The following is an 18,546-nucleotide window of genomic DNA, read 5'->3' as shown; positions in this document are numbered from 1 at the left end:
AATTAAAAACCAAACAGTTTTAGAATCGAACCCTGAGGTACACCAGAATTCGTTTTTTGCTTTTCGGGGCATTCTAAACCAGAAATTACAGACTAATTTCTGTTTTCTGGGAAAACCAAAAACACCGCGAAAACCAAAATGTTCAAGCTTTTGCAGCAGCACGTCATGCCTGAGCCTATCAAAAACATTTGTGAGGTCAAGGAAATATGCTAATCCTGTCTGCCAATTATCAATTGCGTTCCTTATGGAGTCGGTAAAACTTATCAATGCATCAACGCGTGAGGCTTTAGGCTAAAACCTGTTTTCTGATTTTTGTCTATATTACGAGGCCAAACTGTGCACTGGATAGGAGCACAATTTTGTGTTTGTCTGTTCCTGGGTTCCAGAGACAAGTTGTTGAAATATGTTAAATTTTTGTCGGAACAATCAAAGGAAAGTAAAGAACAAAAGAAGAACAAAGGGAGCGTTTTTGTTGCGGAATCCGCTTACAATGCATAAAATGCACAGTTTAGCCTCGTAATGAAGGGAAGAAAAAAAGCACTTTTGAATCAATGTTTTTTGAAAACTTTAGAGATTATTTTTAATAAAATGATGGGCCAAAAATTACTGGGATTTTTTGAATACCCTTCAGAAACACACTCATTGATTAAATTTGCTAAAGGTTCTGCAATTACCGGTAGTGAAGTTTTCATTAATTTGTTACTACTACCATAATTCCCAGTGGAAACTTGCTGTTTTAATGACACAATAGCTTTGAATTTTTCTGAGGAATGAATAGGACTGAATACATAGTTCTTGTTATGATAAATATCTAATGGTCGTCCATGAATGACATTCCACCTCCACGATTATAGTGTACTATACGCAAATTACTATCAATGTCAAAACGTTGGAGTTTTTAATTAACAGCTTATTTTGAAAGTTTTTCAGAATCTGAATACTTTTGATTACTGAGCTGAAAAATAATGTGACAAATTCTTTATCTATAACTTTTTTTGGTAAAATTAAATTTGTTCAAAAAATTCCTTTTTGGCACATTTGAGTCAATAGTCTAAAAAAACTTATTTTTTATCGAATGGCTTGAGCTATAATCACCTATTGTCTTAATAGTTGTTTCATTATAATGACTAAAACTTCACGTGGGAAGGAACTTCGAAAAAGGATATCTTTTTTGCGCAGATATTACGATGCTCTAGGAAAATGTTTGGGAGAGCCAAGCAGGTTATTAAATTGAAAACCTTCAACCAGAGATTCCGATATCAAAGATTGAGCTACATAACTCCTTTTTTTCAAGGGTTTTTGATTTTTTAGCAGAGTATTGTCTAATTGAAATCTCTTTCTCTATCTCTCTCATCCAATACAATTATAAGGGGAAACTATGGAAAAATTTCAAAAATCACAATTTTTCAGTTTGTACTATTTTTGACTGAAAATTCTGTGGTAATTACGCGGCAACCAACCAGCCTTCTCTTGCTTTTGTGATCATTTTTTGGCCTATAACTCATTATGGTTAAAAAAATCTTATTTGAAGTCTTTTTACATTGTTAAGGGTTTTTTGACAACTTCTTTTACTTATTCTAAAAATTGGTTTGAAGAATACTAAAACTGTTTAGTGGAGAGTTCATAGATTACAAGGAGCAGTTGACACCTTTAGGGTTTCTCCCTGGTACTAGCAGTTTTGATACTTTTGTATGTTGGCGATGAATAAAAAAATTATGACTTCCTACGTTTCTCAAAATACAATCCTCTATTGGCAACTAGTGAAACCTGGCCATGCCTATGGAGCAAAAATCAATGGCTTCGCTCATGTCGTTTCTGGCGAAGCAAACAGTTCATCAAAAGTGACTCTGAATAGTTTTGAGATAAAGTGAAAACTTGCATCTAGCGACAAGAAGTAGCTTAAGTTATTGAGTAGCTTTGCGCCGATAACCACCAAGAAATTACCTAAACTAGTAATTTCTCGTTTCCCGTAAACACGCAACAAATATCAGCCCGACTGCGGCATAATAAATAAAATCGGCCAAAGCGCAAATTCGCTTTTGCAAAAAATTGTCAGTTTTTGTTTTCGGCGAGTTGTTGATCTGTCGAATAAGTGCAAACTATCGCAGTCAGTCAGTTGTCGTCTCAAATTAAACTTCTTACTTTGTAACGAAATTTCCACCGTTGCTATAAAAGGGTTGTTAAGGGAATCAGTTTTTTGTTCTCAAGCTGAGATAGATTTAGTAACCAAGAGTTGGCTTTATTGCTTTTCCTAAGATGTAAGTAAGCCAAACTATTTATATGAGCTTTGAATTAGTTTTTAGCTCGATAAGTGAAATGCATGTTTTTGATAAAACAGTGTTTAGAAAATATGGGTAAAACAAATACCAAAACTTACATCTTTTTTTTTGCTGAAAAACACCATTTTTTTATTCTCACTTACGATTGATTTAGTAAACAACATTTGGCTTTGATGTTTTTTCTTGAATTGTAAGTAAGCCAAACATTTTATATAGGCTTTGAATCAATTTTAGCTCAATAAGTGAAATGCATGTGAAAAACATGAATGAGAGGTTCTTTTAGTAAAACATTCATGCCTCACATTCATTCCTCACGATGCAAACTCCGTAGAACGGTTATAACGAGCTCAAAGATCACAGCGAATCAAGAGTCTCAAGAGGAACTGGAACCGGAGCCTCTTCCACCGGAGCCCCCTCCACAATCACACCAGAAATTTATCTGCAGATTTGCACACTTCGGGTGCAAACTTCAGACAAAAGCGAAGCGTGGGACGGTAATAAATGCCCTACTGATGTCAATTCTGTACGAATACAAACTCTGACTTATAGTAGGCAAGACCCTCAAAGGGCCGCTACGCCTCAACAAATGAACGAATGTGGGTAAAACAAATACCAAACCGGATATTGATATATTTTTGAATCAATTGCTGAAACAGACCAGTGTTGAATTAAGAACAATTGAATCTTTTTTTTTGCTGAAAAATACTATTTTCAGCGGATTTTCAAACAAGACAAAGTACTCATGCTCATTGTAAAAACATGCTTAGTTTGCCTAGCATGCAAATGAGTACCAAAAAAGTTTTGATGTAGGTGACGATTTATAAGTTTTATATTTTCTTCCTACCTTTCAAAAAACTTTTACCAGAAATGTTGATAGAAAAACAGAACGTGAGCATACAGTTTTGCACTAAAAGTGTAGACCGGCAATACATGCCTCAAGATGTCTATCTATTCCATACGACTACAAACTACAACCTTTGACTGGCAGCCGGCAAGACCCTCAGAGGGTCGCTACGCCTCAACAAATGAACAAATCTGGGTAAAACAAATACCAAACCAGTTTTTGATTCAATTTTGAATCAATTGCTGAAACAGACCAGTGTTGAATTAAGAACAAATTAATTTTTTTTTGCTGAAAAAGACCATTTTCTGTGGATTCTCATACTAGACCAATTACTCGTGCTCATTGTAAAAACATGCTTACTTTGCCTAGCATTCAAACGAGTACCGAACTTATTGATCTAGTTGACTATTTTTGAGTCTTATAACTTCTTCCTAACTTTCAATAACTTTTTATCGGAAAAGTTGATAGAAAAACAGAACGTGAATAATAGTTTTGCGCAAAAAGATCAGCGTTCTTTATTCAGTAAAAACGCAAATCTTTTGGATTGGTTTTCACCCGCACCGAGCGCCCATGGATCATAATCGATTGTATTGTCATAATATGGTCAGCATCTATAAAATGACAAAACAATCGATTATAATCCATTAAGAATGGATTATAATCCTAATATTTTTTTATCCCAATAAAATCCATTATAATCGATTATAATCGATTATAATGGATTTTTTTGAGGGGTTTTTTATGAAATTTACAATTTTGTTCAAAATTAGTTCATTTCCTGTTTAGTGTAGTTGCTACGTAAAATTTTTCATAAAATGTTACATTTAAGAAAAAAATTATATATTTTTTGTCTCAACTTTTTCTAATTCATCGCAGTTTAACACTTAATTTTACCCCCCCCCCCCAGCAAGTTAAGCCCCCAGTACCCAGTATACTACCACCCACCAGTTTACTACCCCCCCCCCCCCCTCGTTTACCCCTCCCATCATTTACCCCCCCCCCCCCTCCAGTTTATCGTGCCCCTTTAGCTGGGGGGGGGGGGGGGGGTGTTAAGAAATTGAGTGGGCGAGGGGATGACCAGTTTAACCCTCCTCCCCCGGTTTATTTACCCCCACCCCTTCAGTTTATTTACTCCCCCTTCCCCCAGATTTATTTAACCCTCCAACCCCCTGGTTAACTTCCCCATCCCCCCCCCCCCCCAGTTTATACCCCCCAGTTTACCCTGCCCCTTTGGGGAGGGGGTGGGGGGAGGGGGTAAAAAGCTTGAGGGGGCGAGTGGACTAAGTTGAGACATGGCATTTAGTAAAAGACAGGGCATAAATTCCGCAAACTTCTCGCAAAATTTGCAAAGTTTTGCAAAATTAATCGAATTTAGTTCTAAAAATGAAATGGATTATAATTGATTTTCATTTCAAAATAATCGATTATAATGGATTATCTTGGCAAAAATAATCGATTTCAGTGACAAAAACAAAATCGATTATAATGGATTATAATGGATAATATTTGTTCGAAAATAATCGATTATAATGACTAAATAATCGATTTCGTGGTCTGAATTTTACATCCGTAATGGATTATAATCGATTATTTTCGGCTCGGGAATCCATTTTAATCGATTAGAATCCATGCGCGCTCGGTGCGGGTATAGATCATTTCGCGTTTGTACTCCCACACATCAACCGATTGCAATCAAGTTTTTTTCGGGGCTTCTCTCGAAACGCTTTGAAGCTCAATGGAAGTCCTCGATGCTTTCTAATTTTTTAATCATTTTTGAAATTTACACTATAATTCGTTTTGTAAAAACACGATTGCATAATTTGAAGTTTATGGTTCCGTCAAAATCGAGGTTCTCATTAGAGGTACTCGTATTTTGTGGTACCAATCTACTAATATAAAAGTGATCACATATAGTTTAAGGTCAGTAGCTATCCAGAGCCAGTATTTGACCTAAAATTCCTGAGAGATTATACTATCGTTCTCAAATAATTTTGCTGAGTAAAACTGAGGATTCTGTTTTGACAAGTTTGGAATTTGAATTTCTGAAATTAAGGTCCAAATTGTCACGAGGTTAATCTTGACTCAACGGTTGGGCTTTTTCGATAAGACGCGATTTGAAAACTAGTAAACCTATCTTGTTCAAATTGACTCGATGCTTAGCCAGAATTTTATTGACGCCGAATATTCGGACTTGGCATCTCGAAACAAATATCTGACCTTTTTTTGCTGCAACTGAAAAGTTATAATCGACTCATTCGAAATTTAATTTACCTTCTCGCGTAAACAAAGTCTCTACCCTACAGCAAATAGCGTGTTCATGATTTCCTTTTAAATCTGATTTTCTGATCAAGAGATTACCCGTATCTTTTATCTTATTGAAACTTACCTTACAGCTTTTGATTATTTAAAACCTCAAGAATTAAATCCAAGTTTCTGCATTTTACCCAATTTTTCATCTATATCCAAAGCTACTCCTAACCCAGTATTTGAATTGGGGTTGTCGGAGGAGGCGGATGGACGCTATTTTTTCTCTTCTCAAGTTTTTGAGCATTTTTTCAGCATTTTTTCTTCAAGATAAGCTTAGAAAAAGGTTACTCTCTTTTTTTACTTTACATTTTTCTATAATCTCCTGAAAAAATTTTCAACAGAAATTGAACAGAAAGGCGAACACAAAAACTAAGAATTTACTAAATTTAATAAATAATCAATGTTTGATGATATTATCAAATTTACTAATTTGGTGGTATCATCAAATGCATCATCAAAACCAATCCACAAAAGATGTAAAAACTCTTTTTTGGAGAACAGAAAGAGCAATTTGGTTATTTAAAAAACATTCAATTTTCTTGAAAAAGTTTCTAAAAAGGAAAACCACTGAAAAATTACGATGGTTCAAAGAATCACGAAAAGCCAAAGTCCAAAACTGATCATCTTCTTGTCAAAAATATAAAAAACAGCCAGTAGTCATTTCAGGCAATTTCAGAAAAAAAGCTCAGTGAAGCAAACGATTCTAAACAAAATCGACCCATCATGTTTAATTTTGTAGGTTTTGATGACTCCATTTTCTGATCAGTAGTCATATTATGTAACAAACTGCCAGAAAGGCCAAAAATTGTCACAAACGCCGCATTTTTCGATGAGCGCTTCTTCATTAAAAAAATAAGGCGCCACTAAGCTTTCAGATGTATAAGGGTTTCTTTTAAACTGGATTTAAGATTAGTGCCGCAAATGGGGGGTCGGGTTCCTGAAAGGAAGAGGGGAGCGTCCATCTATCACCACCCGACCACCCCCTTCCCCTTCTCCTGCCTTCAACCCTCTCCACGCTTCCTAAAAACTGCTATTGAATTGAGGAATTTACGCAACAGTCAATTCAGGATTTCCAGAAACAGACAATTCGTGAAAGGAGTTGAGATGGTCAAGCTGCTGGTTTATCTCGTAGCAGCGTTGAGAAGCATCATTGTTGATGACGATGATCCTGTCGGCCAACCCCTGGTTGCAAAGAACGAAAGCAGCCTATACATGGCGGAAGAGATCAATAAAGTTTTGCAGTTGAATCAAACTATACACCAAATCGGTCTCGACAGCCGGATGCAGCGGGAAACGATGGCTCAATTGATTTCCCACTTGGAGTCAATAGAGGATGATACCGGAATGCAAGAGCGTAATCGAAGAGGCATCAACAACGCAATATCAACAAAATGGAAGACATAAAAATTCTGAAATTGTTAAGAGAAATGAATCAATATCAAAGGTTATCGACGGGATCGCAGGTAGTGTGAAAAGCTTCAAAAATTTCCACCGCTCAAGCACTCTTGAAAAAATTGGAACTATTTGCGAAGCCGTTCAGTGTTTTGGACCTGTTATATCTCTTATACCTGGGGGATCAATAGCCACTTCGCTCTTCAGCCTGGGTGGCTCAATTTTTGGCGCGGTCAGCAAAAAAGAAGAAAAACCGCTGCGAGAAATTGTTACAGAAGCGGTTGAAGATGCAAAAAATGCTGTCATCGAAAAAATCGACGATCAAACTGAAACACTTCAAAATATCATAGTGGAAGCAGTTGAAGATGCAAAAAACGCAATTATTCAAAAAATCTATGCTCAAACCGAATTGATGTTTATGGCACAGCACGAGGGTGAGATAAATCTGATGTTGGAACGGCAAATTCTTCTGGCTGAATTTGTTACCCTGGAACGAAATTTGACAAAGTATGAAATAGGTATGCTCTCGGATGAACAGTGGTATCTTGCAGGCGCTGGTTTCATCGGAGTTTTGAGAAAACTGGTAGAAAAAGATTTGCAGACCGAAGACGTGAAAACAGCTAGAAGAGTCGTCAGGTATGTAATTAGCTTCATTAAACTTTCGCAATCACAGCAAACAATGCGCTCGATGTACAAAAGCCTGATGAATTATTATAACCAACCGACCATTTCGGCTCTGCAGGAACATAGAGATGAACAAGCGCTGCTTTTATTGGACCAGGTTGCTGGTTATAGATATCTAAATGGCTCATCGTCACTTGTTTACTGGCAGTTCAGTTTAGCTGAAGTCAATCTATTGCAACAGTTTTACAAATCGCTGGGCGGATCTGAGCTTCCGTACAGATATCGTTGTTTTGCAGAAGCTAGAGTTCGATGGGGACCTGGAGAAAGTAGTTCATCAAGGTTCCTCAACAATCAAAGAAACTTTTTCCTGCACACTGCCTATATAGATTCAGAGAGGGTATTTTCTGCCGAAACTAACTTTTTTTCACTGATAAAATTAGATTTTTGCCAGTGTAGCAACTCAATTTTTCACGTTTTTTGGCGAACTTTTTGTTTGCGAACCTTCGTGCCACAGCTGCTTCCACGGGCCAGTATCTTGTGTGTAGAGCTGAAAAAATTAATAGTTAACCGTTTTGTAATAGGACGTAATCTGAGTCAATCCTTAGAAAGCCAATGTCGCACTGAAAAACAGGAATCAAGGCTTCTAGAAAATCAAAGAAACTTTTTCATGGATGATATGATATCGGACAAGTGATTTTCTGCCCAGGAAAAGTTTTTTTGCTAGAGTCCTTTTCCTGTTTCAAAGATTTAGCAGTCCAGTGTGAATTGTTTCCCCCTGCAGAGGTGTTTCACACATAAATCTAAGAAGATACTACACTACTATTGTTGTATTTGTTAAAGCCGTTAGTTTTTTCAGACTGTCGAATTGCATGTCAGCAAAAAACTAACATTTGAAGAAAATTTGATAAAAAGAACAGATTTTAAGTTCAAACTTACAATTTTTACGTCAAGCGTTGTCGATTTGATACCAGAGAAAAACACCCGCACTGACAAACTCGATATTGAAACCGACACCGACCAATTTTTCATACAGATTATAAACTGTGGAAAAAACGACATACGGTAACTCCATTTAGATAAGCAAATCATTTTATCAATTTTTTTTGCCTAAAATTATTTTTTTGCCTAAAAAAGAAATTCAATAAATTTATATGGGTTTTGCACGGAAGTAAAAGTTCTCAAATACTCAACAAACTTGATAAAGAAAAAAAATTATTACTTTTGTTCCAAAAACTGAAGAAGTAGATTACTTATGAGTTAAGTTTATTTGGTTGACTCATAGAGTAATTTCGGATAGGGTACACCGTCTGCTCGTCACGCTAACTTTTTTTCGGCCGGATAGATTCGTGCAATTCTTAGTCTAATACCGGTCTTAATCTTACTCTTATATCCCTTACTCTCAAGAGTATACTGGTTTTATTACGAGTCGGTCTCTTGGAAAAATCAAATTGTTTTTGGTTTGGGTTTGTCTTACGACTTTTTTGTGTTTTATTATTTCTTTCTTAGACTTTATAACAGTCTTCAAAATAATAAATTATTCAGTTTTAAGCTGGGTTAATCCAGTTTGGGTACCGTGGGTTTTCTTTCTTAGTCATTTTGTTATTTTATGATTATGGTGTTTAGTAAACTGCGTTGGTTAGTTTGGTTTAGTATATAATTCCTTTCCAACCGGGTTAAAGAAAAGTTGGAAACTGACTCACTTGGTTGAGTTGTTTTTAGTGAAAACTTAAAACATAAAATCATTATTTTAAACAATTCTTCGTGAGCGAGCTGTGCGAGTTTGGACCAGATGAGTTAAGTTTATTTGGTTGACTCATAGAGTAATTTCGGATAGAGTACACCGTCTGCTCGTCACGCTATGTTAGTTTTGGCCGGATAGATTCGTGCAACTTCTTAGTCTAATACCGATCCTAATCTTATTCTTATATCTACTAGTTTCAACGTGTTTAACTAGTCTCTGCTAAGCTCAATAGATCTAGAGTAAACTGGCTTATTGCGGCTGCTGAAGTTCTCTTGGAGAGGTAACTAATTTCTAAGCTAAATTCAAATCTCTCTGGTGCTGAAATTACAAGTAATTTCATAACTTACAAATAAATGCTTTGTTAGTTAAATGGATCATGATTGGTTAATATTAAATACTTTATAGTGATGAAATATCTAATTTATATCCAATAAAAAAATGTAATTTAGATCAGGTTCCACCCACCCGGGGTTTACAATCTTTTGAGTTTTTATCTTTCTTTCTGTATTTGAAGGATGGATGATGAACGTTGGTATTTGGCGAACATCATTTTCTTTTTCTCGTTCCTTGGAGAAGAGGGCTCCAGGAAGCTAGAGTCGTCGACAGAGTTCCTCTTAAAAAAGAAAGTTCCATGAGGTTGGATTCATGGATTCGAAGTTGTTAGCTTGTCATTCGACAACGACTGTGATCTACAATGAAATCAACCCGATTTCAAAATGGTTTGCTATGTCAGGTTGTTCTGTATTAGTAGAGAAATATTTGTGTTCATTCTCGTCTGGGAATGGCGTGAAGATTGTGTTTGGAGGGGATGCCTTGTAACTTGGATCTGTACGTGCACTTGAACATCGAGGTTGTCATTGGTCTAGTTCAATGAAGTCCTTTTCTGCGAAGTCAAGTCGTACTTTAAATCCTTTGAGTCGTGATTGTGGACGGCATGTCGGTTGTGTTTAGCCATTCTTTAGGTCGAGTGTGATGGGATCGTCTAGCCTTTGGATGTTCGTCTTTGTTGTTGTGTATGATCTATATACTGCATATTATGATTTTCATTTTATAAGTTTTGGTTAATTTGGTTTTTAGTTATGATCTTAGTTAGTTGTTTTCACAAAAGCGTTTTTGTTTTAGTTCAGTTATTTTGAAGAGTTACTCACCCTTGAATAACTCTTATTAGAAATAATGGTGTGGTCACAAAGCGTGGGTGTGGCGCGGTGGGTTAGGCCGGCTATAAGCATGCTTAGGACGTCCTCTCTGGTGGGTTAGGCCAGGAGTGGGAATATGATTTCATGCTGTTTCTTTGAGAGGTCCTGTTATGTGATAGTATTTTATGTTGGTTTTTTCTGGTTTTTCTTATGTTACTTTGGTTGTGTCCTTTTTCAAAAATCAAATTGTTTTTGGTTTGGGTTTGTCTAACGACTTTTTTGTGTTTTTTTTATTTCTTTCTTAGACTTTATAATAGTCTTCAAAATAATAATATATTCAGTTTTAAGCTGGGTTAATCCGGTTTGTTTACCGTGCGTTTTCTTTTCTTAGTCATTTTGTTATTTTATGATTTATGGTGTTTAGTAAACTGCGTTGGTTAGTTTGGTTTAGTATATATTTCCTTTCCAACCGGGTTAAAGAAAAGTTGGAAACTGACTCACTTGGTTGAGTTGTTATTAGTGAAAACTTAAAACATAAAATCATTATTTTAAACAACTCTTCGTGGGCGAGCTGTGCGAGTTTGGACCAGATGAGTTAAATTTATTTGGTTGACTCATAGAGTAATTTCGAATAGAGTACACCGTCTGCTCGTCACGCTATGTTATTTTTGGCCGGATAGATTCGTGCAACTTCTTAGTCTAATACCGATCCTAATCTTATTCTTATATCTACTAGTCTCAGGGTGTTTAACTAGTCTCTGCTAAGCTCAATAGATCTAGAGTAAACTGGCTTTTTGCGGCTGCTGAAGGTATCTTGGAGAGGTAACTAATTTCCAAGTTAAATTCAAATCTCTCTGGTGCTGAAATTACAAGTAACTTCAGCACTTACAAATAAGTGGTTTGTTAGTTAGATGGATCATGATTGGTTAATATTAAATACACTATAGTGTTAAAATATCTAATTTATATCCAACAATAAAATGTAGTTTAGATCAGGATCCACTTATGAAAAATATCCGTCAAAGCTACATAGAAAAAATCTCAAAAAACAGTTTTACCGCATCTTTTGAGCTTAAGGGAAGCCTTCTCAAACTTAACTATTACTTTGCTTGCAAAACTGAGAGAAATTTTGTACTCAAGAAAAACCTCCGTCGATGCTTACTAGAGCAAAACTCGTAAGCAGTGTTTAACCTCAAACTATTGAGTTGAGAGGTATCCCTTTTACTTTTTTCATATTTAAGGGTTTCCGTGGTGATAAACAGTAAAATAATTCGAAATTTTCTCAAATTACAATTTACTTATCAACTTTCTAGGCGCAACTTTGTTAGGCAAAAGATCAGGTAACTGAAACATTCATTTGATTACTTTGATTTTGGGCAGAAAAATGACATACTAAGTTTAACCCATAGCTCACACCGATAAGAAAAATGAAAAAACCAATTAAAAGTTTTATGTAAAAAAAATTTTCTCTTTTGTTTGATAATTAGGAAAATCTGAAAATAATCCGAACTGAATCTGAAAAATTTAAAATATATGCGTACCTTAAACTATCATTGTGAAATCTATGATTTATTCAATTTGTTTCGAATGTTCTACAAGTTCAGAATCATCCCGAAGTTGGAAAATTTGGTTGCCTCCTGGACAACCTTGTTCAAATCAGAAATCTTTAGATGTCAATTTTTAAAAACCAGTTTTTTTCTTCATCTACGCAAAAATAATTGGGCTCAACGCGGTTGTAGCTGACACGTTACATTCAAAAAGTATCTTCCTAATCTTGTGTAATGAAAAAAAAAACAGTTTTCAACGCAGTTTTTTTTTCTGAAACTAAATTTTGCTACAAAACAATGTCTTAAATAACATTAGTTATGAGATAAAAAGACATTGTAACTTGATATGGAAAAAGTTATACAACCTAGGATGAGAAGAGTAGCTTTTTAGTTTAATTTTTGAATCGCAACAACTGTTTTTGTCTTAAAAAAACTCGAATTTTTTTTCCAAGGATACCGTGACTAGCCTACTTTAGATGACTCACTCATCAAATGAAGTAATTTATATAAATGGTAATTTGGGTTCTGAACAGTTTTACCACCCAAAGCACGACCAAAAGTAGTTAGCCATATATCTCATGTCAATTCAGCATATTCCGGGTGAGCCTTACTGCCAATGATGGAATTTAACAATGTTTTTTAGTTAGTTATTGATACGGAACGTTTTTTTTGTCATAAGTTTGCGCATCAAGCAAAAAATTTCCCAGATAACCAAATGATGTAATTTTTCCTGGATGACTCATACACCTCAAGTTACAAACAACTATTTTTTTTGATGTTATTAATCAATTCTAACTTTTTTTCTCCATATAATTCTGTCCCGAAGGCCGAAAGCTTCCGAAAAAAAAATATTTTAGCTGGTTCTGGATGGCTCATACATCGTAAAATGAATATTGAAAATTTATTGATAATTTTTGTAAATATAATCAACTTTGGTTGTTATAAATGTGACCAAAAATCGAAAGCTTCCGAGATAAACTGTTGTTTTAGCTTGTTCTATCTGATTTTCAGATCGTATGATAAAGATTAAACGTTTTTGGAAGTTATTTACTGATTATAAACAAAAATTGTCTTCATAAGTGTGTCCAAAAAATCACTAATTTTCGAAATTATGTCAGGTTATAGCTTGTTGATGATGACTCATACATTCCTCTCTATATTTAAGTGAAATAATTTTTTGGATTTTTTTCATTTTTGAGTCCCAAAAATCAATGTTTTTTGAAATAGCATGATGATGTAGCTTTTTTTGGATGACTCCTACTTCTAATGATAAACAGTAACGAATTTTGAGAGTTAGTTTTGGATTCCAACACTTTTTGTTTTCACAATTAGGTCCTACAAGTCACCATTTTCCTAGATAGCTTGATTTTGTAGCTTAATCTGGATTAATCTTACACACTATGGTAAAGATTAAGAAATTTTTTGGGTTGTTTTTTGCTAAACGTTTTTTTTCTCAGGTGTACGTTAAACAATTCATTAACTTCGGAAATAACTTGAGGTTGTAGCAAGCTCAGGATGACTCATACATCCAATGATAAAGGTTCAATGTTGTTTTTTGACGCTACACTTTTTCAACTACATAAGTAGCTCCAGAAAGAGAACGGGTGTTGAGATAACATGATAATCTATATTCAATGGATGACTTGTGAATCTTATGTTAAAAATTGAGCAATTCTTTAAATTTAATTTTCAAATAGGTATGTCCAAAAATAATAATTTTCGAAAAAAACCTACAGCTTATGATTTAAATTAACATTCAAAAATGTTTATGGTCAATCTGTTCATTTTTTTTCGTAAGTATGTTCAGAAAATTATTAGTTTTTTTGAGCTAAATTGATGGTACAGCTTGTCAAAGTCTTGATTATGGGCTTAGTAACTCCTCAGTATTTATCAAAAGCATTAATAAAGAATTGTTTATTCTATGTAGAAAATATTCAGGATTGATCAGGTATTCGATCTTGAGGTTTTTGTTAATTTAGAAAACAACCATTTGAAAATCATTTAAAGCCTTCAAAAAACAATGTTTTTTTTTCAATCTGAAAATTTTTCCAGAGTGTTGAAATGCATCATTTCATGTTAATTGTGTAATTAGCCACATAGACTAAAGATTTTGACAAAGCTTTAGAATAATTTTTCAATCGAAATGTAGTAATAAAAACAGTTACCTACAACTTTTCACTGCTCGGTTTGTGTTAATTTCTTAGGTTGGCTTAGCTTTAACACTGTCCTAAATTAACAGGTTGTATAAAAACTTTTTTTACCGCGTTCACGGCCCTCAGTGTAACCTTAAAGTCTACGGGTTGAAAAGTGGTCATAGACACAACCTTCGTAATTGCATTCTTTTTATATGCTTTTTCTTGTGATAACTGGCATCTATCTGCGGAATATTGACCTCACCATTTATAGTTTTCGAACCGTTGCTCGAAGATAATTTGGTGCTCAACATAATAGGATAATAATATCAACCTCCACTCCCAAACTAAAAACTGAAACAAAGTTAATGTTTTCTGGACAAAACTCAATGATTCAAACTTCTCATAGACTCCAGTAAATTTATTCGAATTTTTTCTGTAAAAGACTACTATTTCAAAGATTGTTTGTGGTCTTAGAAACCAAAAAAAATCAAAATGGCGGTTTTACAAAAGCGTAGAGAAGATAACATAGTATGGGCTGCCGACCGACGTACCTCGAGAAAAAGCTAAAGAGAAGGGCTTGAGACGTGTCAATAATTGTTTCTGACGACTAATACGGATCTCTCTCTCTCTCTCTCTCTCTAGTAAGTCGAGTTCTCTGGCGAAATAGAAGCAGAAAGCGTTCTGCAAAGAATGGAGACCTGAATCTGGCGAGATAAGGCTAAAACGATGACGGTAGAATTCTGAGAGCTGTTTATAGATCAAGTTTAGAAAGCAACTTCCTATAAGAGTTGAGAATTTCAACTTTGGAGAGAGAACTGCGAAGGTGCACCGATTTTTCGGTACTCTCTTCAAACGTTTCTCGAGTCGTTCAAGAGAGTAGCCATCTTAAATGACTCGATCAAAATACGGCACTACAAATGAGATGACGTGGACGATATGCATGTGGCGTGGCTTCAGATGGAAGCAAAGCGAGCAATGAAAGATAGATCTGGTTTGAGTGCCTTTGTGGAGGAATATCAGTAGGCTGCTGAAGTCTGTTTGTTTTCGGGCGACAAAAAGTCAGAGAGGGCTACATAGTAAGACGTCACCCTCATATGGCTCCTGGTTTGAGTGGACGAAAGTTCCGCCATGTCATAAGTTGTAGCAGACAAAATCAAACCAAAAAAATTGTCTTAGAACTTGTTATTGAACCATCAAGAAACCTCAACTCAAAAAACGATTAAATTCTGTCATTTTTATTTTTTATATAATCTGTTTAAGCAATCTAGTTTATTTATTTTACTGATATTTACTATATTGCAACCAATTCAATTTTTTAATCCAGTTGGTTTGGTAAGAGTAATACCTGAATCATATAAAAGCCGTTACAAATAAAGCTGTTTTTCTAAACTTAAATTTTGGGTAGTTATTTCATTCGAGCTTTGCTGGAAACGAAATTTTTTGAACAGGTCTGACTGAGTTTTCAAAACGTTTGCAACGCGTGACTTACAGCTTTTAAAATCAACTAAAATCACTCTGTTTTCACAATTCAAATTTATTAGTGTCCTAAATTGGTGTAAAAAAAACTTGCACAAGTGAAGATAGTTCATTTACTCACACCGTTAATTTCCACCCCTATTTTGTACATAATTTAACACCATGCTCTAGTATTCTATTTTGGAACGAGTGGTGGTCAATGATTTCCAAGTATAAAATGGTAGCGGAAGGAAAAAAAATTGTTTTAGAACTTGTTATTGAACCATCAAGAAACCTCAACTCAAAAAACGATTAAATTCTGTCATTTTTAATTTTTATATAATCTGTTTAAGCAATCTAGTTTATTTATTTTACTGATATTTACTATGTTGCAACCAATTCAATTTTTTAATCCAGTTGGTTTGGTAAGAGTAATACCTGAATCATATAAAAGCCGTTACAAATAAAGCTGTTTTTCTAAACTTAAATTTTGGGTAGTTATTTCATTCGAGCTTTGCTGGAAACGAAATTTTTTGAACAGGTCTGACTGAGTTTTCAAAACGTTTGCAACGCGTGACTTACAGCTTTTAAAATCAACTAAAATCACTCTGTTTTCACAATTCAAATTTATTAGTGTCCTAAATTGGTGTAAAAAAAACTTGCACAAGTGAAGATAGTTCATTTACTCACACCGTTAATTTCCACCCCTATTTTGTACATAATTTAACACCATGCTCTAGTATTCTATTTTGGAACGAGTGGTGGTCAATGATTTCCAAGTATAAAATGGTAGCGGAAGGAAAAAATTGTTTTAGAACTTGTTATTGAACCATCAAGAAACCTCAACTCAAAAAACGATTAAATTCTGTCATTTTTAATTTTTATATAAACTGTTTAAGCAATCTAGTTTATTTGTTTTACTGATATTTACTATGTTGCAACCAATTCAATTTTTTAATCCAGTTGGTTTGGTAAGAGTAATACCTGAATCATATAAAAGCCGTTACAAATAAAGCTGTTTTTCTAAACTTAAATTTTGGGTAGTTATTTCATTCGAGCTTTGCTGGAAACGATATTTTTTGAACAGGTCTGACTGAGTTTTCAAAACGTTTGCAACGCGTGATTTACAGCTTTTAAAATCAACTAAAATCACTCTGTTTTCTTAATTCAAATTTATTAGTGTCCTAAATTGGTGTAAAAAAAACTTGCACAAGTGAAGATAGTTCATTTACTCACACCGTTAATTTCCACCCCTATTTTGTACATAATTTAACACCATGCTCTAGTATTCTATTTTGGAACGAGTGGTGGTCAATGATTTCCAAGTATAAAATGGTAGCGGAAGGAAAAAATTGTTTTTGAATGATATTTTGAGTGGAGATCGGTCAACCCATACTTAGCCGAACCGTATTGCCTTTTGGTTTAAGTTTTCACATTATAACTTCTCGTTATCAAAAAAAGGATGACAATTATGATTTTTACATGGTGATCACTGCTGATCAATTAAAACATCGTGAGAGATATGATCTACACTTAATGGTCATCCATGGATGACAACCCTCCTCACGATTATTGTGTACTATATGTAAATTACTACCAATGTCAAAAAGTTGGAGGTTCTAATTAACAGCTTGACTTAAAAATTTTACAGAATCTTGAATATTTTTGATTACTGAGCTCCAAAATAAGGTGACAAATCCTTTATTTATGACTTTTTTTGATAAAACATTTTTGTTCAAAACATGCCTTTCTGGCATATTTGAGTCAATAGGCTAAAACAAGGCTTATTTTTTATCGAATGGCTTGAGCTATAATCACCTATTGTCCTAATAGTTGCTTCATTATAATGACTAAAACTTCACGTGGGAAGGAACTTTGAAAAGGTACCTTTTTTGCAACGATATTAATAAGCTCTAGGAATGTGTTTGGGAGAGCCAAGCAGGTTATTAAATTGAAAACCTTTAACCAGCGAATCCGATAAAAGAGATTGAGCCAGCTAACTCTTTTTTTCTTGCGTTTTTGAAATTTTAGCGTGTTTTTGAGTATTGTCTAATTGAAATCTCTCTCTCTCTCTCTCCCATCCAGTAAAATTAAAAAGGAAAACTATGGAAAAGTTTAAAAAATCTCAATTTTTTGGTTTTTGCTACTTTGAGATATCTAATTTAAGACATGATGTCTGAAAATTCTGCGATAATTACACGGCAATCAACCAGCCTCCTCTTGCTTATGTGATCAACTTCTTGGCCTACAACTCTTTATGGTCAAAAAAAATCTTGCTTGAAGTCTTATTTCATTGTTATGGGTATTTCGACAACTTCCTATAATTTTTCTAAACATTGGTTTGAAGAACCCTAAAAACTTTTTACTGGTGGCTTCGTAGATTACAAAGAGCGGTTGGCACTTTTAGGGTTTCTCCCTGATGCTAGCAGTTTTGTTAGTTTTGTATTTTGGCAATAAATAAAAAGTATATGCTTTGCTGTGTTTCTCGGGATACAATTTGTACGCCCTCTATTGGTAACTAATGAAACCTAACCATGACTATAGAGCAAAAATTCATGGCTTTTGTGTAACTTTTCAACGGCTCATCAAAAGTGACTCTGAATACTTTTGAGGAAAAGTATTTAGAGTACTTTTTGCAGTAAATTTAAATTTTCATTCACTGACATGAAAATAATTTGAAGAAAAAATTCTTCATCAACCTTACTGGTGCTAAAGCTACTATCTATACAATAACGACTGATAAAAAGAGCACAAATCGTTCCCCCCAAAATCTGCAGAAAATCAATTTTTGACTACAAAATCAATATGACTACAAAATACAAAAATTAGTTACTATTAAAAACCATTGTTAGTTTTATAAATAATCTGATTTTCCTTATCCCAGCTTCATCACTTAAAACATAATAGCAAAATTTCAAGAAACGAATCTGATCAAAACCTCAACTTTTAAATGTTTTTTAACTGATATTTCAGTTTAAAATTTATCAAGGCTTTTCTTTAAAAACATATCATCAAGGCTTGCCTTGGATCACTAATTTTAAATCAAACCTAAGTTTAACTTATTTTATTACTGATCATCAAGGCTT

The 18,546-nt window shown here is 34.4% G+C and overlaps 1 protein-coding gene across 1 annotated transcript in view; it reads left to right on the top strand.

The window, feature by feature from the left end:
* The first annotated feature begins 6,429 nt into the window (after positions 1-6,429).
* The window catches only part of LOC134855006 (uncharacterized), a 51,927-nt gene continuing 39,810 nt past the window's right edge, over positions 6,430-18,546 (top strand). Inside the window, exon 1 of the mRNA XM_063871386.1 lies at positions 6,430-7,843. Within this exon, the coding sequence (XP_063727456.1) occupies positions 6,764-7,843 (1,080 nt within the window). The 5' untranslated portion in view covers positions 6,430-6,763. The remainder of the gene's footprint in view (positions 7,844-18,546) is intronic.

This window comes from Symsagittifera roscoffensis, chromosome 10 (genome assembly GCF_963678635.1).
Source record: "Symsagittifera roscoffensis chromosome 10, txSymRosc1.1, whole genome shotgun sequence".
Taxonomy (NCBI): Eukaryota; Metazoa; Xenacoelomorpha; order Acoela; family Convolutidae; genus Symsagittifera; species Symsagittifera roscoffensis.
Note: the sequence above shows the minus strand (reverse complement) of the source record. Positions and strands in the feature narration are given on the sequence as shown.